Raw genomic sequence first — 23,156 nt, forward strand, 5'->3', positions numbered from 1 at the left:
AGAGGGTTCAAACCCGGCCCCAGTCAAACTGCAACAACAACAAAAATAGCCAGGCATTTTGGTGGGTGCCTATAGTCCCAGCTACTCGGGAGACTGAAGCAAGACAATTGCTAAGCCCAAGAGCTGGAGGTTGCTGTGAGCTGTGACACCATGGTACTCTACCGCAGGCAATAAAGTGAGACCCTGTCTCAAAAAAAAAAAAATAAAAGATTATATCATCTGCAAAGAGTGAGAGTTTGACCTCCTTTTTCCCCATTCGAATGCCCTTAATCTCCTTCTCTTGTCTGATTGCAATGGCTAGGATTTCCACACTATGTTGATAGCAGTGGTGACAGTGGGCATGCTTGGCTAGTTCCAGGTCTGAGTAGAAATGCTTTCAACATTACTCCATTCAATATATTATTGGCTGTGGGTTTGTTGTAGATGGCCTCTATCAATATAAGATACGTCCCACCTAAGCATATTTTCTTAAGTGTTCTTATCATGAACGTATTCTGGATATTATCAAAAGCCTTTTCTGCATCAATTGAGAGAATTTTATGGTCTTTGTTTTTGATTTTATTTATGTGGTGAATTATATTTATGGATCTATGTATATTGAACAAAACTTGCATCCCTGGAATGAAGCCCACTTGATCATGGTGACATTTTTTTCATATGTCAGTTACTGAATTCTGCTTGCTAAAATCTTATTGAATATTTTTGCATTGATATTCGTTAATGATATTGGTCTATAGTTTTACATTTTTGTTGGATCCTTTCCTGGTTTGGGGATCAGGGTGATATTTGCTTCATAGAACATTTTAGGGAGGATTCTTTCTTACTCTATGTTTTAGAATAGATTATGCAATATAAGAACTAGTTCCTCCTTGAAGGTTTGGTAGAATTCTGGTGTAAAACCATCTGGCCCAGGGATCTGTCTTTTTTGGGAGATGTTGTATAGTTGATGTTATTTTGGTGCTTGATATTGGTCTATTCAAAATTTATAATTCTTTCTGGTTGAGTTTAGGAAGATGATGTGCTTCCAGATATTGGTCCATTTCCTCTACATTTTTATGTTACTGGAATAGATTTCTTGTAGTAATTGATGATCTTTTATACGTCTGTGGTATCTGTTGTTATTGCCCCTTTATTATTTCTGATTGAAGTTATTAAAGAGCTTACTTTTCTGTTTCTGGTTAGTTTGGCCAAGAGTTTATCAATTTTATTAATCTTTTCAAAGAACCAACTTTTTATCTCACTGATCTTCTAAATGATTCTTTTGTTTCCAATTTCATTTAATTCTGCTCTAATTTTGGTTATTTCTTTTCTTCTGCTGGATTTGGGGTTGGATTGTTCTTTCTTTTCCAGTTGCTTAAGATAGCCCATTAGGTTATGACTTCTGTTTTCTTGATGAAGTTATCTAATGCTGTAAGTTTTCCTTTAAGGACTGTCTTTGCAGTATCACACAGGTTTTGATAGTTTGTGGCTTTATTATTGTTTTGTTCCAGAAATCTAATGATTTCCTTCTTAATCTCACCTTGACCAAGCAGTCATACAGAATAAGGTTATTTAGTTTCCATGACTTTATTTTGGTATAAAAATTTCTGTTGCTCTTCAGTTCAACTTTTATCTCATGATGATCTGAGAAGATACAAGGAATAATTTCTATTCTTTTGAATTTGTTGATGTTAAACTTGTGTACTAAGATGTGATAAATTTTGGAAGATGATCTGTGGGCTGATAAAAAGAATGTGTATTCCATTTTGTTAGGATAAAATTTCTGTATACGTCTGTAAAGTCCATTTGTACTAAGGTCCATTTTTCTTTGGACCTTAATAATGAATATTTAAGTCCATTATTTCTTTGTTTAGTTTCTGCTTGGAGGATATGTCCAGTACTGCCAAAGGGGTGTTAAAATCTCCAACTATTATAGTGCAGGAAGATATCATATTGTTCATATCAATTAGGGTTTGTTTTATAAATCAAGGGTCATTCTGGTAGGGTGCATAAATGTTAATTATTGAAATAGCTTCATGTTGTGTGCTTTCCAAGTATGTAGTATCCATCCTTGTCTTTCCTTTTTTTATTTTTATTTTTTGGTTTAAATCCAATTGTATCTGCAAATAAAATTGCAACCCCTGCTTTTTTCCTGATTTCCATTTGCCTGGAATACTGCTTTCCATCCATTCACCTTGAGTCTTATCTTTTGAGGTAACATGTATTTTGTGGAGGCAACAGATACCTGACCTGAGCTTTTGAATCCAGTCAGCCAGTCTATGCCTCTTTAGAGGAGAATTAAAGCCATTCACATTTATTGAAAGAATTATTAAGTATGATGGAGTTTTGGTCATCTTGTTTTTTAGAGATCCAGAGCTTATTTTTATCCCTTTCACCATTGTTCTTTAATACTGGATGTGTTTACTTCAGTGGTGAACCATTGTGCTGGTCATTATGAAGAATGGATCTGAGTACTTCCTGTAGAGCTGGTTTGGTTATGGCAAATTTCCTCAGTATATATATGTCAGTAAAATATTTGGTTTCTCTATCACAAATGAAACTCAATCTAGTGGGATATAGGATCCTGGGCTGAAAATTGTTTTGTTTAAGAAGGTTAAAGGTCATTGGCCATCCTCTTTTGGCTTGAAAAGTTTTAGCTGATAGATCTGTGGACATCCTGATGTTTTCGCTTTGTAGGTAATTCTTTTCTTATGCCTGGCTGCTTGCAGAATTTTCTCCTTCATATTAACTTTGGCAAAGTAAATTACAATGTGTCTAGGAGATGCTTTGTTTGGATTGAGTCATGCTGGGGTTCTGAAACTACCTACTATCTGAATTTCTGTGTCTCTTGCAATGCTTGGTAAATTCTCCATCATAATGTATTGGAGTAGAGCCTTTAGAACCATCCTCTTCTCCTACAGGAATCCCTAGAATTTGGATGTTTGATCTTTTGGAATAATCTCATTACTCTCTCAGGGAACATTCTGTTCTTGTTCTCCTTTTTTCTGCCTCTTTTCATGCTTGGGATGGTTCAAACATCTTGTCTTCAATTTCTGAAATTGTTTCTTCTCCCTGCTTCAACTCTATCACTAAAGGTCTCTACTGTGTTTTGAATCTCCTCAAACGCCTTTTTCAATTCCAAAAGCTCTGCTATATTGTTCCTTATTATGTCCATATCCTTGGTAACTTTGTCTGTGAATTCATTAATTTCTTGAGACAATTTTTGAACTTTTTAAAAATTTTTATTTCTATCTTTTCCTCCATTCCAACCATCCTATTTGCCATCCATATTCTGAATTCTATTTCTGACATTTCAGCCATTTCTCTATGGATGGTATTTTCTGTTGTATCTCCACTGTAATCTCTTGGGGGAGATGATCTGCTCTAATTTTTCATGTTGCCAGAGTTCTTCTGTTGGTTCCTCCCCACAAGTATTTTCAGCTTAAAAAAAAAAAATTAATTAAACTATTTTAGTTGAAATAGTACGTTGCCCCTGAATATTTGTTGGGGGCTGATCTAATTGGGGACCTTTAGGAAACATTGTACTACCCTATTTGGCAATGAAATCTAGTGGGGTGAGACTGGCTCAGGTGGCCTCAGGAACTGGAGCTAATCACCTCTTCTCCAATGAGCTGAGGCTTGTGATTGTGGCTATTTTTCTATAGCCTTGCAAGGGTCCCTTTCAGGGCTACAGCCAGAGATTCTGAGGGCAGGCTTGGTGAGATAGCTCAACCTGACTCTATCTTGATGTAAGTCTCCCCTCTATCTAATCCTAAGAAGTTGAGGTATTTTGCTGTAATCTCTGCCCAGCACAGATACAAACATCTGCAGCCCCACCCTCTGCCAATGATAGCTGGAGGAGGGGTATACACAGACAGACCTGCTAAATCTGCCGCTCACTGCTTCAATTCCACTGCTGCTGAATTTCAGAAGGTTGCCAAATAGACACCTCTGGCTGCAGGTGCCAAATAGGCACCTCTTTCTGCCAGAAGAACTTGCTCAGGCTGCTGTAGCAATGCCCACCCAAACAAGTTTAGGGGGTCACGAGGCAGACAGCTCTGGCTACCAGTTCCAGCCAAACTCACTCAGGCTCTGCTAGCAAAGCCCACCTACATGAGGTCAGGGGGTCACCAGACAGACAGCCCTGGCTGCCAATTCTAGCCAAACTTGCTCAGACTGCACTAGCAAAGCCCACCCAAACAAGTTCAGGAGGTCATCCGGGGGACACAAAATAGAAATCCATGGGCAGAGCTTGTCTGAGAAATCCTGATGGGCTAGAGAAGGGTCTTTTTTAGTGGGAAAGGGAATCAGGAAAGTTCACCCCTTTCTCCACCAAAGTTAGAGCAGCTGTGCCACTATTTCCGCCTGCAACTTAGCAGCACACACAATGCCCTCCCTCCTGCAAACTTGCCAAACTTTCCAGCCTGTGCAGGGGGCAGTCTTTCATGCAACCAGGAAATGGGGAAGGGTAAATTCTGTGCTCAGGATTACAGAGAAAATATTTGTTCACTTCTGTGCCAGGTAGGATGGGGCCTAGGCTTAGAGGTGAGAGCTCACTCGCGTGGGCCCAGAATTTAGCAGCTCTCTCTGTGGGGTGAGGAGAGAGGTCCACTTTTTCCCTACTGGCTCCGGAACATACTGTCAACCGCAGGCCTCCTGCTTGTTGGGGGTGGGGGGTTTCTCCCGTCCTCTTGGCAATGGGTGCCTTCCCACTAGTTGTTCCATACCTGTTTTTCTTCCTCTTTCTTGGCCCTGCCACTTGCCTCGGCAGGGGTGATGTACATCTCACTTTCCTCTTTCTGTGTTCAGCTCCCCTCCTTCAGCTTCTCCTAATCCACTTCAGTCCAGTAGCTCCCCCTCCAGATAGAAGCCTTTGGTTAAAGCTGCTTCTACTTGGCCATCTTGACTCCTCCCCCAGAGAAAGTAACTTATGTTCATGGTTTAGTTTTTGCTATTTCATGTTTGAATTTGTTAGCTTTATTCCACTTTTAAAAAGGCCATGTCAGAGGCCAAGTTACTAAAAATAGAGCTACAGGTGTTGCTAAGGAGTCTCAGTCTAAGTGATTGGCAGTTAATACTAAGCAACAAACTATAGGCACTTTCTTCTCTAGGGGACAAGAGTATCAAAACTAAGAGAACTAGATGGTCCCCCAAGATCTTTCTAGCAAGCATCAACATCATAATTATGCAGAAAGTAGTGACCGCTTAGATTATTGCAGTTTTGGGCTGTGAGAAAGCTAAGCCTGAGAAGAGTCCTGGGATGGTTTAAGTTTCAAGAAAGACAGAAATATCTCATGAAAAAGAAAAGACAATTTGTATCATGGAGCAAAGCATGGAGCAAACCTGAAGCATAGGTTCCACCTTAGAGGAGTGTGCAAAGGCATTTTTAAACAAGATGTAACTTACACAACTTACAAACTAATGAAAGGGGAAAACACAGCAAATGGCTCCAGAAAGTATCCCCAGACGACTCTCCCACCTGAATCTGGATCAAGGCTAGGTCCGCGTCCAGGGACCTCTTGGCAGGCAGTAATTTCTGGGTCACATGAATCTGTCTTTGTTTCTCAGAAATCTTCAGCTTCAGGAATCGGATTTTTTCCTCCAGGACATGTAACTCAATTTCCCCATTTAGTTTCATCTTCTCTTGGATATTTATTTTTTCATAAAAAATGCACACTTCTTCCTCCCTCTCTATCAGTTGCACACCACTGTGATCAAATGCAGAGACAGAGGCTAAGTGGGCATTGAGGCCATTGTTTTTACTAGTCATTATGATTCTCTCTGGCTTTGGGTACAATATATATATCAACATAGCATAATTCTAGAAGACAATAGATATTTACAATGGCTTTCTAGTTAAACTACATACATGCTTTGGATTTTTCTGTGGACAGAAGGATTGTTTAGCCTGCGTTTGGCTGGCCAGTGTCTCTGCAAGTCCCAGATGTTTTCCTGGGGTGGGAAAGAATATCATTCCTGATGCATAAACAAAGTGATCCTGTAGTCTGATTTTCTGCAGAACCTTTTCTTGGGCCAGACTTGCCAACCAAGGCCTGGCCAGAAACACACAGGCAGGGGCCAGGGAATGTGTTTCTGGTGTGAGTCTGCTCTAGATTACGTTGCAAGGCTCATTAGGTTCTTCTAAAGTTAAAAATTTCTGATGCTAATTTCCCTATGAACAGATAAAAATCTTCCCTTTGTAATCATACCAAGGATAGACCCCCTCTCTCTCTGAGAGAAGAATATAGGGAAGAAACAAAGTAAGAATTTCTAACTCCAGCAGCTCTGGTTTGTATGACTGATTATGCCCCACAGATCTGAACAGGGTCTGGGAACACACTGTCAACATGCTGTGGTTTGTGCCAGGAGACAAATAGGAATTCCCCCGCCCCTGCTCCATCCCCAAAGAAAAACCCACCAACTCTTTGAAAATGTGCTGTTCCTCTAAGGATCCTAAAGGTCTCTCACACACTATGTGTATCCATTCTTTCAGAGCTCCACCTTTAATCTCTTCTATCTCAAAAAGTGTGTGCACATAGTAATAACTTGGCTAAATTTAGCTCCACATTGTGTCTCTTTTACTTTTTGAAATCCCCTCTCATGATCCTGAAGCAGGATCAATGTTTTACCACCTTTTTGTACTCTCAGGATCCAGCACTCCAATGCCTTATACAAAATAGCACATAAATCTGGTGGAAAAATTAAAAGATACCAAGCTGGGAGGTGACACATGTGTGTATTAGAAGATTGAGGCAGGAGGATAAGCTGAGATACCACCCCACCCCCACCCCCACCACCAAGCTGGGAAGTGACGTGTGTATATTAGAAGACTGATCAGCTGAGACCAAGACTTCACCTCAAAAAAAAGATTAAAAAAAGAAAAAAACCCTGATACTGGATGTCATTATTCCAAGGCTCTACAATCTCACATCCCAATTTCTCAGTGTATAAGCAATTTGAAGAAAATTGCTAAATTAATAGATTGATTAATGATATAATTGCAGTCTGGAAGAAATTATGCTAATACTAAAAACCTTATTTACTTGCTGAGAAAATGAATTGGGAGATCTGCTGAATGAATATAGTAAGATCATGGATATAATAAGATCAAATCTGCTACAAAATGGATACAAGTTCCAAAGACTTATTTATGTCAATTACACTGAAAGAATTTGGTGTTCACAGAGGAAGCTGGAATACTGGCCTGGGAAAGTACTTTGATCTTCAAGCAAGCAACTTCTCAAACCCTCCCTTGCCAGTTTCTTCTAGAGAGCATAGACTTCTTTATTTATTTATTTTTTCTTTTCTTTCTTTCTTTTTTTTTTTTTTTTAGGAAAAACACGCAGCCCCTCCCCTCCAAAGACTATTGAAGCCTGACTGTCAAATGTCCCTCAATACTCCCTATCAAGCATAAGTAGAAGAAAGTTCTCTAAATTGAATCTCTTAGGGCTCTGTCTTCATGCAGCCTCCTGGTTTTTACCTTTCATTTCGACGTTGAACGGCTTTTTCGTATTTTTTGCGAAGCCGCACCATCTCCTCTTCAATCAGTGTGATCGTGTTGGCTAGTCTGTCAATGTTACTCAGCTGTGTCTCCTTCCTCTCTTTCATTTCCTGAAGGGTTGCTACAATTTTGCACACATCATTTTGCATGCTCTCTCTGATGGTAACATTGTTGGCATGTTTCAGCATGAAATTTTGTAGCTTTCTTTTAAAATAATGGGACAAGGGGTAAGATTATAATTTTCTTTAGTTTCTTTGAAAACAACGAAGATTTTTGAAACTCAAGCACCATCAAAGTAGATCTTGCTTTTGTGTATTCCTTGAAATGACAATAGTGGTAGTAATAATGATATTCATCACAGGATACTCTTCAGGAATCTTAATAATCCTCCGAGTCTCAGATCCTCCCTCTAACCAGATTAGGACATCTTTCCCTTGTCCCTCAATGTAGTCCTGATACCTTGTATCAGAGCAAGAGACTGTAGTCATTCCTTTATTGCTCTGTCATTCTCAGGAGACTGCTCTCTAGAGGATGGAGATGGTTATATCTGATATGTCCATTAGACTTAAGATGGAGCTTGACTCAGCACAGGGCCGCAATTAATGCTAAATGAGTATGTGGTCTCTATAAATGATATTTTCATGTGGGATGAGAACTCATCTAGGTAATTAGATATATTTTTTCATTCCCCTAACAAGGCCATTTTGTAATGTCTTTACATTCATATTTATAAAAATATCTTTATTAAATGGCCACTGGAAGAAGTTCAAGTAATATAGAATCAATACATACCCCAATCATCTACTGATATCTAACATAGGTGAAGGAGTCCAACAGATCTTGGCACATGGTAAATAATGAATGAAAAGAGAAAACAAAACAACAGCCATTTTCTAGACACTCTTCTGAGTGTTTATACAGACATGGATTAGCCCATTTAATAATAAAAGCTATGAAATAAAGACTATTTTTCTAGATAAGGAAAGTGAACCCAGAGAGACAAAGTAGCTTCTCCATGGTCACACAGCTAATAGGTGTCAGGGGTGGGATTTGAGTCTAGACAAACACCTCTTTTTACCACTCTGCTATATTCCTCCCAAAAGGGAGGCAGCGCTGATTAATAAATAATTTGATTGTCTTCTGACTTCACATGGAAATTATTAGATTTTTGCTTTTCTTTCTAATTGGGTAAGTGAAAGTTATTATAGTAAACATAGTTATATAATTTAATTTTCATTCATTTAAAACGTGGCTCCCAAACACAGGTATAAGGAGTCATGTTCAGATGTTTAGATTATTGTCTATAAAACAAGGAGTTTGAACAATGGCTTTTCAAGCTCTCTAAAAGACTATTTTCTATTTTATTATCTCTAAGGTATTTTAGAGTTCAAATGAATCAGAAAAGTTTTTGAAAGTGCAATAATTATTGTAATACTTACCTTTCTTGAATAACTGCACTATTTCTTAAAATTTCAAGTTCATTTAATGACATTTTATGACGTTCTCTTATTTCATTTACTTTCTGGTGAGCTTTGTGAAGTAAGTTAACAAATTTGTTTCTTTCATTTCGAATAGTGTCATATAGTGTAGCAAACTCTCTGAGTCTGTGAAAATACAAAGTGTGTTTTTAAGCCTGTGAAATAAAAGTCGGTCTTTTGCCCTCACTTTAATAGGTAAATTACCACATAATTCTTTTACCTACGATGAATTTCTCGTTTTTTCTTTCGGTGTATACTGATTTCAAGATTCTTTGTTTTCATTTCCTTAATAATGCTGTTATATTTATGCTGAAATATAAAAATGATGCGTGAAGTAAACAACATATGAACACTCCCAGCTTCACCCCACCTTGTTCCCATCAATTAGAGAAAATTCTGTCGTGGCTTCGGCTGGATTGAGCAGGTGCAGGTGAAAAGTATAGTAAGGAGATCTGAAAACAGCCTGGCCAGCTGACCCGCTGCACACTGGCCAGGACAAGGAGTTGCTTAAAGAAAGGGAAGGCGAGGAGAGGAGAAAAGGAAAAGAGCCTGCACAGACTGGATTTGAGGACAAATCTGGGTAACTTTTGAGAGAAAGGAAGCGTGACTGTGAATTGCACGGCTGGACTAGGCGTCCTGGAGTTTATGGAAGATAGATGAGGGGAGAGGATTGGCGGGGTTTTTTTGTGTAGTCCATTTTGGTAAGCATTATAAATGGAACCTTCTGTGGCACTTTGTGAGAGACTGAAGCAATGATTTTAAAGTGCTTTTCTATTCTTTGGTACGCTGGCTGTGCTTTCCTGCACACTGAAGCAGCACGTTGACACCAGCTGGAAGGAGGCGTCACACAGATTCCACACGAATATTTTAAAAGAAAACCACTAGCCTTCCAAAGTTCTAAAAATATATCATGTGCTAAATACATTAGTTACGTTCTTCAAATTTAAAGACACTGATTTGAGTCTTTCATCTGGGAAAAAGAATACATTCAAAGAGGAAGTATTTTCTGGTAGAAACCAGAGAAACAGTTTCTGTCAGCCTCTTCGCAAGGCTTGAAAGAGCTAAACCCACTTCACACGAGTGACTCTAAAGAAATTGGCCATCACAGAGCCAAGACTGATGTGCAGCAATTTTATTTTATGTTGTTCTTACTGAGAATTGGGGTTAGAAGAAAACGATTTCAGTACCTGTGTATGTGAGGACTAATACAGACATAAAAGTGAATGTCATCTTCTCTGTCTGGGGTGATAGCAATGTAGATTCCCCTCACCTTTCGTCTTCTATAGGAACGTAGATGTGATGTGAGAGTAAAGTAAGAAGATGGACTGCCTTCGTATGGAAATTACTGCTAATGTTCAACAAGACTAATTCTCAGGCCGAAGAATACTCAAAGGATAAACAACACTTTTTTGTTCTCTATTTCCATATCTCAAGAAGTGTCTTGTTCTTTAATGTGCTTTAACTAATGCGAGGCTTGCTTTACATAGTCACATAAAGGTAATAAGCGTTACCAGTTTATGAGATTAACTTAAATTATCTAGTTTATAAAGCAGATGAGTGCTTCCTATAACAAATAAGTATACCTCTAGTATTTATAAAATTTCTAAAGAAAAAGGGAGGAAGTTTCTAACTAGGAAAAACTCACATGAGTGAAATCTTTCCAGCCCACTCCAGGCTGATTTGAAAATGCTGCTCTGGACCAGCGCCAGATCCTGACGTTGCGGGAGATGCCTGCTCACACTTCTCTCTCCAGTGCCACCCAAGACCCTGGCCTTGGGGGAGATGCCTGCTCACACTTCTCTCTCCAGCGCCACCCCAGACCCTGGCCTTGGGGGAGATGCCTGCTCACACTTCTCTCTCCAGCGCCACTCCAGACTCTGACCTTGGGGGAGATGCCTGCTCACACTTCTCTCTCCAGTGCCACCCCAGACCCTGGCCTTGGGGGAGATGCCTGCTCACACTTCTCTCTCCAGCGCCACCCCAGACCCTGACCTTGGGGGAGATGCCTTCTCACACTTCTCTGTCCAGCGCCACCCCAGACCCTGACCTTGGGGGAGATGCCTGCTCACACTTCTCTCTCCAGCGCCACCCCAGACTCTGACCTTGGGTGAGATGCCTGCTCACACTTCTCTCTCCAGCGCCACCCCATACCCTGACCTTGGGGGAGATGCCTGCTCACACTTCTCTCTCCAGCGCCACCCCAGATCCTGACCTTGGGGGAGATGCCTGCTCACACTTCTCTCTCCAGCGCCACCCCAGACCCTGGCCTCGGGGAGATGCCTGCTCACACTTCTGCTCTCTCCAGTGCCACCCCAGACCCTGACCTTGGGGGTGATGCCTGCTCACACTTCTCTCTCCAGCGCCACCCCAGACCCTGACCTTGGGGGAGATGCCTGCTCACACTTCTCTCTCCAGCGCCACCCCAGATCCTGACCTTGGGGGAGATGCCTGCTCACCCTTCTCTCTCCAGCGCCACTCCAGACCCTGACCTTGGGGGAGATGCCTGCTCACACTTCTCTGTCCAGTGCCACCCCAGACCCTGACCTTTGGGGAGATGCCTGCTCACCCTTCTCTCTCCAGCGCCACTCCAGACCCTGACCTTTGGGGAGATGCCTGCTCACACTTCTCTCTCCAGCGCCACCCCAGACCCTGACCTTGGGGGGGATGCCTGCTCACCCTTCTCTCTCCAGTGCCACTCCAGACCCTGGCCTTGGGTGAGATGCCTGCTCACACTTCTCTCTCCAGCGCCACTCCAGACCCTGGCCTTGGGTGAGATGCCTGCTCACACTTCTCTCTCCAGCGCCACCCCAGACCCTGACCTTGGGGGAGATGCCTGCTCACCCTTCTCTCTCCAGCGCCACTCCAGACCCTGACCTTGGGGGAGATGCCTGCTCACACTTCTCTCTCCAGCGCCACCCCAGACCCTGGCCTTGGGTGAGATGCCTGCTCACACTTCTCTCTCCAGCGCCACCCCAGACCCTGACCTTGGGGGAGATGCCTGCTCACACTTCTCTCTCCAGCGCCACTCCAGACCCTGACCTTGGGGGAGATGCCTGCTCACACCTCTCTCTCCAGCGCCACCCCAGACCCTGCTCTTGGGGAGATGCCTGCTCACACTTCTGTGCTCGTCTCTGCTTATTTTGTTCCGGCTTCCCCTGTTGCCTCATGCTGCCTCCCTTTCCTCCATTCTTTCCCTGACCACTGCCTTTCCCTTCTTTACTCTAATAAAACCCACTGCAAAATCTATTTAATCTTGTTGCTGAGTAATGCTTTGGTGAGAGTTCTTTCTGTTGGATGAGAAGCAATGCCATTCTGTGTAAAAATTACTTACAATGAGAACAAAGGAAGTACCTGGAAACAGACAACTGGGTCACGTGATAAATCCAGGTATTCTATTTTATTATAGTAATGTGTCATATCCTATTCATTTTTAACAAGGAACTTCTGGGTACAACCTGGACATGATCCTTGCAGGGTAAATTATTGTAATGTTAGAATTTTAGCTAGCATGACAAGAATGTAGTTTTTGACATTTTTTTTCTCATTTGGTTTGGTTTGAGGATTTTGTACTGGGTCAGCTCTTGTGCTTGTAGAAACTCAGGAAAATCGTGATGTGAAGTACTAATCAGGGCATCCTGGCCTTAGTTCACAGTGTCTCTCTTACTGATGGAGTTTCATTGAGCATGGTTAAAAACACAACTTTGTATTAACCTTTCTTAGATAGAAGCTTAAATGAAAGTTAAAATTAATCTGTTGGGCTAAATTCCTCTTAGTTAGGAAAGGTGTTAAAGGTGGCTTCAAGAGCTTGGGAGAGAGAAAACTGATGAATGCTACCACTCTTGAGTTTGTTCCTAGGAGAATCACAGTGGAATCTGAGAGGACAGGGAATCCCAGATAGCATCTGTAGCCCACGCAGCTTTCAGCCCTGCCTGCTGGAGGCACCTACCTTATTCTTACTGAAATTGCTATCTGTTCAAATCCTCCTCTCATCGTCAGCGAGCAGTCTCCTTTTCCCTCTAGGTTGTTGGCTAGTGCTAATTGAATCCTGCAACTAGGGATGGTGCCCGTGGCTCAGAGAGTAGGGTGCCAGCCCCATATACCAAGGGTGGCAGGTTCGAACCCAGCCCTGGCCAAATTGCAACAACAAAAAAATAGCCAGTCTCAACTACTCAGGAGGCTGAGACAAGAGAATCGCCTAAGCCCAAGAGCTGGAGGTAGCTGTAAACTGTGACCCCACGGCACTCTACTGAGGGTAACAAAGTGAGACTCTGTCTCTAAAAAAAAAAAAAAGGATCAGTGAATCCTGTGACTATTTTTCAGTGTAATGACTGAGTCTCAGGGAAGATTTGTAGTCACTGGAACTTGAAGGAAACTTACAATTATTGTAATCCCTTGGTAAAGGCTGGGGATTGAGATTGGTTCTGAGACCCCCTTGAGTACACAAAAATCCATGCTTAGTCAAGTCCCAAAGTCCTGTAGAACCCACCTAAACAAAAAGTGGGTCCTCTATACAGACAGGTTTTGTCTCCCAGAACACTATATTTTCCATCTGTGTTTGTTTGAAAAAAAGCCTTGTAGTAATGTCTGGGCAGTTCAAACCTGAGTTGTGCAAGGGTCAACTGTATAGATTTTTGGTGCCCAATGTGTTAAGCTGAGGCCACCCTGAACTTGTATAGTAACTACAAAAATGCAGTTACCTGAGCTTTCAGGTAATCCTTGGACTTCTGCTCCCTTTCATCAATCTTGAGTTGGGTCATACGAATAAGGTTGAACACCAGTTCTTTCATGCGTTCTTGTTCCTTTAAAAGCCTGTTTTCTTCTGCAAGTTGTTGTTCTACTAACTTAGATTCTACTTCTGATAGAATTTTCTTTCGAAAAAACATAACAATTTGTTTGAAAGAATACAAAGGTTAGTACTATGTATCTTAGGCTACCTTTTTATTTATTGGGTAGAATTAATTTTGTTAAAACATAAAACAGGCCAAGCATGGTGGCTCACCCCTGTAATCCTACCACTCTTAGAGGCCAAGGCAAAAGGATCGCTTGAGCTAGGAATTTTGAGATTAGCCTGAGCAAAATAAGACCCTGTCTGTACTAAAAAATAGAAAAATTAATAAAACAAACATGTTCAACAAAAAAAAAAAAAAGAAAGAAAGAAAGAAAAATTAGCCTTGCATCATGGTGCATGCCTTGGGAGGCTGAGGCAGAAGGATCACTTGAACCCAGAAGGTTGAGGTTGCTTTGAACCAGGCTGACACCATGGCACTCTAGCCTGAGCAACAGAGTAAGACTCTGTCTCGGGTGGTGCCTGTGGCTCAAGGAGTAGGGCGCCGGTCCCATATGCCGGAGGTGGCGGGTTCAAACCCAGCCCCGGCCAAAAACCAAAAAAAAAAAAAAAAAAAAAAGACTCTGTCTCAAAACAAACAAATAACTCTCCCCAAAACAGAGTAACTCTACTGTCTTAGCTTTTTTTCTTTATTTTATAAAAGAAAGTATTTGCTTTAACATGATAGAACTTGTTCGGACTGCATTTTCAAGCTTAGAAAAAGAGATATAAAACATATTTTAAAATACCTCAACTGTAGCTTGCATAAACAAGATTTGAAAGTTTTTTATTAAACATTGGTGAAATAAAATATTTGTTGTTTACTTTTAACATAATCACCAGTCCATAGCTTTAAACTCTCATTACTTGGTATAATTTTTGCCAGTTTCAACACCTCCTTTCTTCTCAAATTTAATGTGGTGGTGGAGTGGACTTTGAGATGAAGAAATAAGCCCACAGGAGGTAGGCTCGTACTCTGATGTCTCCCTTGTTAATGGCGTTTCATTGAGCATGGTTAAAAAACACAACTTTCTATTAACCTTTCTTAAATGAAAGTTGTTATTAACCTGTTGGGCTAAATTCCTCTTGGCTACTTCAACTTCCTTGTGGAGCTCTCTCCTTCTCTCAGATAATGTAGTATCATCTTTAGGGATAGCATCGATCTGGAAATCAAAATTTAAGACAGGCTTTTATATAAGAAAAGTCTTCAATGCTAAGTAGTCAATCCCATCACGTACTTTTTGAAATGGTGGGCAAATGAACAATTCTCAATCTTATAGGAACTGTCTATTATGCCAAGTATTCTTTGTAAAGTCATGGCAAAAGTAAAATATGAAGACCTGCCAGAAATCTATGATTCACCAGATACAAATATTTTCTCATCAATTATACTAAAAACAGCTAACATTTATGGAGCATAGACTAAGTGCTCAGCAAGGTTCTAAGTACTTATATGTATGGTCTTGTTTAATCTTAATAACTCTGTGATGTAGGCAATATTATCCCTACTTGCACAGATTAGGCACAAACATATCTAAGCAACTTGCCTCAGAGGTGCAGGTAGAAATCCAGGAAGTTAGACTCAGAGCCCTTGATCTTAACACTACATTAGACTGCCCAACTCATGACCTAGCACATTGGAAACATGCATATCCTATGACTATTCAAATGATAGTTATAATAATTATAAAATGTGAGCCCATTTATGAATAGATTGAAGAAAAACAGAAACTATTTATTAATAATAAGATGAATAGTTTGTTACTTATAACATAGTAGTTTGATTAGTAGCTGGAAAAAGAAAAGCTTTTTAACTTTCTATTACATTTCTGATATATTGGCTTTCACTTCTGTCATGTGATAAAGTACTTCAGGGAGAAGGCAATATTTCATTCTATTACTCTTTGTTGCCCTGTTAGGAATGAGCTTGTCAGATTTTTTAGGATAAAGAAGAAAGCAGAGAGGCTCAGAGAAGACTCAGAGTTGGAGTTAGTTTGTTTGTTTGTTTGTTTAGAGACAGAGTTTCACTCTTGCCCCAGGCTAGAGCGCAGTGGTGCAGCCCAGCTCACAGCAATCTCAAACTGCTGGGTTGAAGCGATCCTCCTGCCACAGCCTCCCAAGTAACTGGGACTACCCACCCAGAGAATTTTTTTCTGTTTTTAGTAGAGATGGAGTCTTGCCCTTCTCAGGTTGGTCTTGAATGCCTAACCTCATAGGATCCTCCTGCAATGGCTTCTCAGAGTACTAGGATTATAGCCACGAGCCAACACTATACTGGATCAGATTTGGAACCATATACCAAAAGCACATGATTCCAGTCTGATAAGATTATTTCCTACTGTGACAGCATACGCTTTTAAGCATCAATATTGAATACTGGCTAAAACTTGTCCCAAGATGGGAACATCACACTACTTAGTGATTTAAAGGTCACCTAGCAGGAACTTTCTGAGGGACATGATGCTATTTTAGAATAGTTCAAGTGTCTTTGGATGCCCTATCATCCATGAATCAGTGTATCTTCAGTAGCCCTTTCTGTACTCTCAGGTGCCCCATGGTGTCCTGCTTCCCCTTACGTCTCCTACCCTGGAAGGCTAGCTGTTGAGAAGCATGCACTCAACTTTAAGAAGATGGGACATGGTCTTGTGGAACCTATATAACACAGAATTTTGTGGTTTTAATGGACAGTACCACAGCAGATCAAAAAAGGGAGAGCTCAGCACAGACTTTAACAATCGGGGCTCGTCACTGTTGGCTCATGCCTGTGATCCCAGCACTCTGGGAGGATCGAAGCAGGTGGATTGCCTGAGCTCAGGAGTTTCAAGTTTGGTGGCTCATGCCTATAATCCTAGCACTTGGGGAGGCCGAGGTGGGCGGGTTGCCTGAGCTTGGTCTTGCTCAGGAGTTTGAGACCAACTTGGGCAATAGTGAGACCAAAGCTAGCTGGGCATGGTGGTGGGTGCCTGTGGTCCCAGCTACTGGAGAGGCTGAGGCAAGGGGATCGATCACTTGAGCCCAAAAGTTTGAGGTTGCTGTGAGCTAAGTTTGAGGTTGCTGTGATGCCAAGACTGACAAGTGAGATTGTGTCTGACAAAGTGAGATTGTGTCTCAAAATAATAATAATGATGATGATGATAATAATCAGAGGAGACTTTATGGAAGAGGTGAGACATCAATAAGGAATTGATTTCTTCTTCTGGAAAGGCGGATTAAGCCTTCCTGGACAGAGGAAGCCCAGCAAGTGTCCTGCGTCCCTGTCTACTTCTCTAGTACAGGTGAGTTGGGAATGAGCAGTTCCTCATGCTCTGCCCCTAAGTGTAGGCAAATCTGTACATAAATGCTGAGTGGGACAGAAAAACTTACAGGGTTTTGACTGAAGTGTGATGAGAGCACACTCGCCAGACAATGTCAACTAAAGGCTTCTGACAGATTTTCCTGGTTAGAGGCCTCAATGCATTTTGGTTGTCTCTAGTGTTTTGAAGTACAAATAATACTGCAGTGAATTGTATTCATTTTGAACTCTGGCTAGCTGCTTCTCTAACACGGTTTCCAATTCTCCATAAACCCAGCTCTCCAGTTTCAGGCAGGAATTAGGAATACATGGTTGTGGAAGAAGTCACAAGGAGAGACATTGCCAGCAGGGCCTGCCAATAGGCACCCTTCATTTGATCTCTGCATATCTCTGGGGTCCTCAAACTCCTTTGCATCTGGAAGCAACCATATAAGGCAGGAAAAGCCAATGAAATATAAGTGGAAGTCTGCTGGGTAGAGCTTCTGGAAAAATGACTGTTCTCCTATTAACAATGCAGAGCCAGCCAAGTCCTCTACTGCACACCTTTTGCTCCTTTCTGCCTCGTGTGGGCTTATGCTTAAAGGCAGAGCAGCCATCTTGCAACCACAAAGAAGGAATACACACGTCAAGGAAGACAGAAAGGGGAGCTAGAAGAATCCTGAACTTATTGTTACGTGAAATTACCTGATGGGCCTATCTCTGTTCTTTTGATATTGTGAATAAAACAACCCCCTATTAGTGAAGCCACTATAGTTGAGTTTCTGTTACTTGTTGAAACCAAATTCCAAAGTATCTAATTGACATACTTTTGAAAGGAAACCTTCCTAAGGTAATCTGGAAAGTAGGCTGGAGTAAGACTAAAGTCTCCATTAATGTAAGAGGACAAAAAACCATGAAGTATCGAAGTTTTAATTAGGTGGTCTGAGGTGACAAGATACATATGATTGCTTTTGAGCCCTAAATCACACATATTACCAGGTTTTGTAGGCTTATTTTAGTTCTCTGGTTTGCTTTTTATAGTGTGGCATTTCTCACCTTAAAAACATGTTTATTAAAACCAACGACACAAGAGAAATGTGTAAAATACCAACATTGTCTGCGCCCTGCCTCTACGTCGCATGCTGCTTCTCAGGAGTCCCTGTTCATAGTTTTGGTGTCTGTCCATCGTGCATAAATAATTCATCAGTAACTTTCATCAAAGTTAAGAAATTAGACATTATTCTGTTGCTGTAAACATCCCAACTAGTTGCTATCAGTGAATCTTAGTTTAATGCTTTGATTTTTTTTCCTAAAATATTCTAAACTTTCATGGGGCTTGCACCTTATGTTTTGGGAGAGGTTCTCTGAACAGTCAAATGCCAGAGGAGAATCAACTGTCTCTGGGGGAAAATAAATTCTGAAGAACTCCTGGAGCCCTTCATGCTTATCTTTTATCTCTTTCCTTTCTGGATTGCATGCAGGTCTGAAATGTTCACCAGAGCTGGGTGTGACTGACCCACTCCTATTTTCAAGTACTGCCAGCTGTGGGCAGTGGCTGGGCTAATTATGAATTGAGAGGATGTTAGTCTCTCCCTAAAACTGTACTAGGACAAAAATATAGATTGTTCTTTTTTTTTTTTTTATTGTTGGGGATTCATTGAGGGTACAATAAGCCAGGTTACACTGATTGCATTTGTTAGGTAAAGTCCCTCTTGCAATCATGTCTTGCCCCCATAAAGTGTGACACACACCAAGTGAAGGAAGAGGATTTTAATACATTTTAATTTCTGTTAGTTTTATATTCTGTGGGTGCTGTTTTGTGAACTTAATAGCTAGTAGTGTCAAAATATAAATAGCCTTTATTTATTAAAATATGTGAGCATTCCACTGTAAACTCCCCTTCAGTCCAGGACCATTCCTTACATATTTTGTGTGCCAGATCAAACTACAGCAACAAGCCTCACCATAAGAAACAGCCTCCAATTAGTTTTTATAGCATCCTATGCTTAAATATGAGCAGACAACCAAGGATAACCCTATATGAGAGGTTTCTAATAAGAAAGAGATAAAAATAAAGAAGAATAAGGAGGAGAGGAAGAGGAAAAAGAGAAGGAAGAGGAGGAAAAGGAGGAGGAAAGGGAAGGACGGAAAGAAAGAAGGAAGGGAGACCAGGAAAAAGGAACTTAAAGAAAATAAAGTCAAACTTTATGAGGAGGACCCCCACGGCAATTGAAGCAATAACAAAAACACATTACTGGGATCTGATCAAACTAAAAGGCTTCTGCACTGCCAAGAACACAGTAAGTAAAGCAAGTAGACCGCCCCCAGAATGTGAGAGGATATTTGCAGGTTATGTTTCCGACAAAGGTCTGATAACCAGAATTCACAGAGAACTCAAACTTATTAAGAAGAAAAGAACAAGTGATCCCATTTCATTATGGGCAAGAGACCTGAACAGAAGCTTCTCCAAAGAAGACAGGCGCATGGTTTACAGACACATGAAACAATGCTTGTAATCTTCAATCGTCAGAGAAATGCAAATCAAAATAACTTTGAGATATCATCTAACTCCTATAAGAGTGGCTCACATCACAAAATCCCAAAACTACAGATGTTGGCATGGATATGGAGAAAAGGGAACACTTCTCCACTGCTGGTGGGAAAGCAAGCTAATACATCCCTTTTGGAAAGAAGTTTGGAGAACACTCAGGGATCTAAAAATTGACCTGCCGTTGGATCCTGCAATTCCTCTACTAGGAGTATATCCAAAAGACCAAAAACCACTTTGCAAAAAAGATATTTGCACCAGATTATTCATTGCAGCTCAATTTTTTTTTTTTTTTTATTGTTGGGGATTCATTGAGGGTACAATAAGCCAGGTTAAACTGATTGCAATTGTTAGGTAAAGTCCCTCTTGCAATCATGTCTTGCCCCCATAAAGTGTGACACACACCAAGGCCTCACCCCCCTTCCTCCGTCCCTCTCTCTGCTTTTCCTCCCCTCCCCCATAACCTTAATTGTCATTAATTGTCCTCATATCAAAATTGAGTACATAGGATTCATGCTTCTCCATTCTTGTGATGCTTTACTAAGAATAATGTTTTCCACTTCCATCCAGGTTAATACGAAGGATGTAAAGTCTCCATTTTTTTTAATGGCTGAATAGTATTCCATGGTATACATATACCACAGCTTGTTAATCCATTCCTGGGTTGGTGGGCATTTAGGCTGTTTCCACATTTTGGTGATTGTAAATTGTGCAGCTCAATTTGTAATAGCCAAGTCATGGAAGAAGCCCAAGTGCCCATTGACCCATGAATGGATTAATAAATTGTGGTGTATGTATACCATGGAATACTATGCAGCCTTTAAAAAGATGGAGAATTTACCTCTTTTATGTTTACATGGTGGGACCTGGAACATATTCTCCTGAGTAAAGTATCTCAAGAATGGAGGAAAAGGTATCCAATGTACTCAGTACTTCTATGAAACCAACTTATATTTACTCACACTTTCTTATGAAAGATAGAACACAACTATGCCCAGGATGAAGAAGAGAAATGGAGTGGGAAGGGAGGGGAGGGGGCAGGTTTGATAGAGGGAGGGTAAACGGCGGGGCCACACCTATGGAGCATATTGCAAGGGTACAAGTCAAATCTGTCAAGTGTAGAACATAAATGTCTTAACACAATAATCAAGTAAATGAGGCAAAAGTTATGTTGATTGGTTTGATGTAAGCAGGTCAGATTGTATAAAAAAATCAACACATTATACCCCACATATGCATAAGTGTATTCATGATCTTTGTGTATATGACTTAATAAAAAAAAGAAAAAAGAAAATAACATCTATTCAGGAAGAAGAAGAAAAAGGAGATCAGTGAGGTAAGGGCTGAGGACACTGGCTCACACCTATAATCCAAATACTTTGTGAGACTGAGGCAAGAGGATAGCTTGAGCCCAGGAATTTGAGGTTGTAGTGAGATATAACAACACAACTGCATTCTAGCTGGGGTGACAGAGTGAGACCCTGTCTAAAAAAAAAAAAAAATAATAATAATCCTTCATGAAGTAAGAGAAGATATGAAAGAAAAATAAGGATAGCATAAAAGAGAGAAACATTCAGATCATAAAAAGGGCTCATGGAAATGTAAACTACTATAGCAGAATGAAAGAGCAGGAGGATTAGAAGGAAACATTAAAGAAATCTCTGTTTTGGCAAGTCAAGAAGACAAAAAAAAAAAAGAGGAAAATTAAAAATACAAGGAAATCAGAGGACTTCCTGATGACTTCCTGAGGATTTCCTGTTGAGTCCTTCCAGAGGACTTCCTGAACATCCGCATAAAAGGAGTTCAAAAAAGAACAGAGAAAATAGAATGGAAAAAATTAAAGAAAATTCAAGACTAAGTCTCAGAACCAAAGGGCACAGGTTTCCATAAACAAAGAACCCACTGAGTGCCCAGCACAGTGGACACAAAGGGAATATCATCGTGAAATTAAAAAATTCTGGAGGCAAGTAAAAGATCCCACAAGCTTCTAGCATGGAAAAAAATGATTTCAAACAAAGTAACAATAATCAGAAAGATACCAAGTTTTCTTAAAAGTGACTCCAGAAATTAGACAACAATTGATCCATGCCTTCTTTTGAGGGAAAATTATTTCCAACTTAAAGTTTCACATCCAATTCAATGATTATCTGTATGGCTAGTGTGAGAGTGAACTATTTTTCTGTCATGTGTGATCTTCTGATATGCATTTTCTGACACAGAAGGTCTTAAAAAATTACTTTCCCTTCACATTTTCTCAGGAAGCCACTGGAATGCTCCCCCCACAAAAAGAAAGAAAGCTAAGAGAGCAAGACAGACAGAAGAGATCCTTGAAAGGGGGAACCTAACACAGAAGAGAGATTAAGAGTGTTACCAAGATGGGGGCGTGCAGCTCCTAGGAGGAGAGCAGGGGAGTCAGCCTGGAGAGAAATGAGGCTCTGGGGTAACAAGCCAGAGGCTGAGGAAGAGAAAAGCGGCCCCTGACATCCAAGAGCCGGTCTGGTGCCAGGCCCAGGTGTTCTGTTGAACATGAACAATTTCAGAAAACATCAACTTCAGACAAAGCCATGCTGTGATCATGATGGATCAAGACAAAAATGAGAACACTTCCTAACTGTGTTTGCACATAGACAAAAAACATGAACACTGTCAAGCCACAAAATACCACACATTCCCACACGCAGCTGCCTTTATCAATCACAGCCATCTGCCTCCATCTGGTCTTTGCTCTTTCTCGCTTAGATTTATTAAGCTATTCAACACAGAATTACTCTCGCTTATTCCCCAAATCACACAACCCAAGTGTAAATCCAATAAGTCCTTTCTAACACCCTGTAGCAACACTACCTGCCATCCTTCCTGGCATGGTCCTCCAGGGCTGCGATGTGTAATAAACTCAGCTCATTCGACTGCAGGTGTGTGCCTCTTGGTCTGACTAAGTCACTGACAAGGCTTAGGGGTGGTTTCTTCAAAAAGATTAAATGAATGGGTTAGCAAATGTGCATTAATATGCTGAGAGGAGATTTATACTATTGGAAAAGAGTTTGGGATTGAACTAACGGTAAGTGCACAGAAAGTACACAAATGCCTAAGAACAGACGAGTTCGTAAGGAAGGGTAATTATATATTACACGGCTCGGGTGTGAGTGGCCTTTACATATTCATAACAATGTAAACAACAAGTTCTAAACTAACCAAAATTACGGTATGGGAATATTAAATGTGTGGAGGGCCAAAAAATGTATATGTGGTGAATGGGGTCTAAAAGACAGCCAGATCCTCATTTTTTACAGTGAGAAGTTCAATGATCAAGTCTAAAACCAAAAACTCAAGTAGCAGCATTGTAAACATGTTGGTGTATTAATAACACCAACGTATTAATAACACCCATTGGTGTATTAATAACACCACATATTAATAACACCCATTGTAAACATACCAAAAGAATCAGCCGAAGGAATAGCACTTGATTAGGAACTGGAAATACATGGGAGAATATTTTTTCTTAATTTCAGATTAATATGAGAGTACAAATGTTTAGGTTACATTATTTTCAT

The 23,156-nt window shown here is 40.7% G+C and overlaps 1 protein-coding gene across 2 annotated transcripts in view; it reads right to left on the reverse strand.

Annotated features, from left to right (window-relative positions):
- CCDC146 (coiled-coil domain containing 146) overlaps window positions 1-23,156 on the reverse strand; it is a 203,549-nt gene that overhangs the window by 15,084 nt on the left and 165,309 nt on the right. For both annotated transcript variants that reach the window (XM_053608540.1, XM_053608541.1), the window contains 6 exons: window positions 14,851-14,946; window positions 13,656-13,826; window positions 9,179-9,267; window positions 8,920-9,084; window positions 7,460-7,684; window positions 5,459-5,687 (listed from right to left, as the gene is read on the reverse strand). In XM_053608540.1, coding sequence (XP_053464515.1) covers window positions 5,459-5,687; window positions 7,460-7,684; window positions 8,920-9,084; window positions 9,179-9,267; window positions 13,656-13,826; window positions 14,851-14,946 — 975 coding nt within the window. The remainder of the gene's footprint in view (window positions 1-5,458; window positions 5,688-7,459; window positions 7,685-8,919; window positions 9,085-9,178; window positions 9,268-13,655; window positions 13,827-14,850; window positions 14,947-23,156) is intronic.

This window comes from Nycticebus coucang, chromosome 11 (genome assembly GCF_027406575.1).
Source record: "Nycticebus coucang isolate mNycCou1 chromosome 11, mNycCou1.pri, whole genome shotgun sequence".
In the NCBI taxonomy this organism is placed as follows: domain Eukaryota; kingdom Metazoa; phylum Chordata; class Mammalia; order Primates; family Lorisidae; genus Nycticebus; species Nycticebus coucang.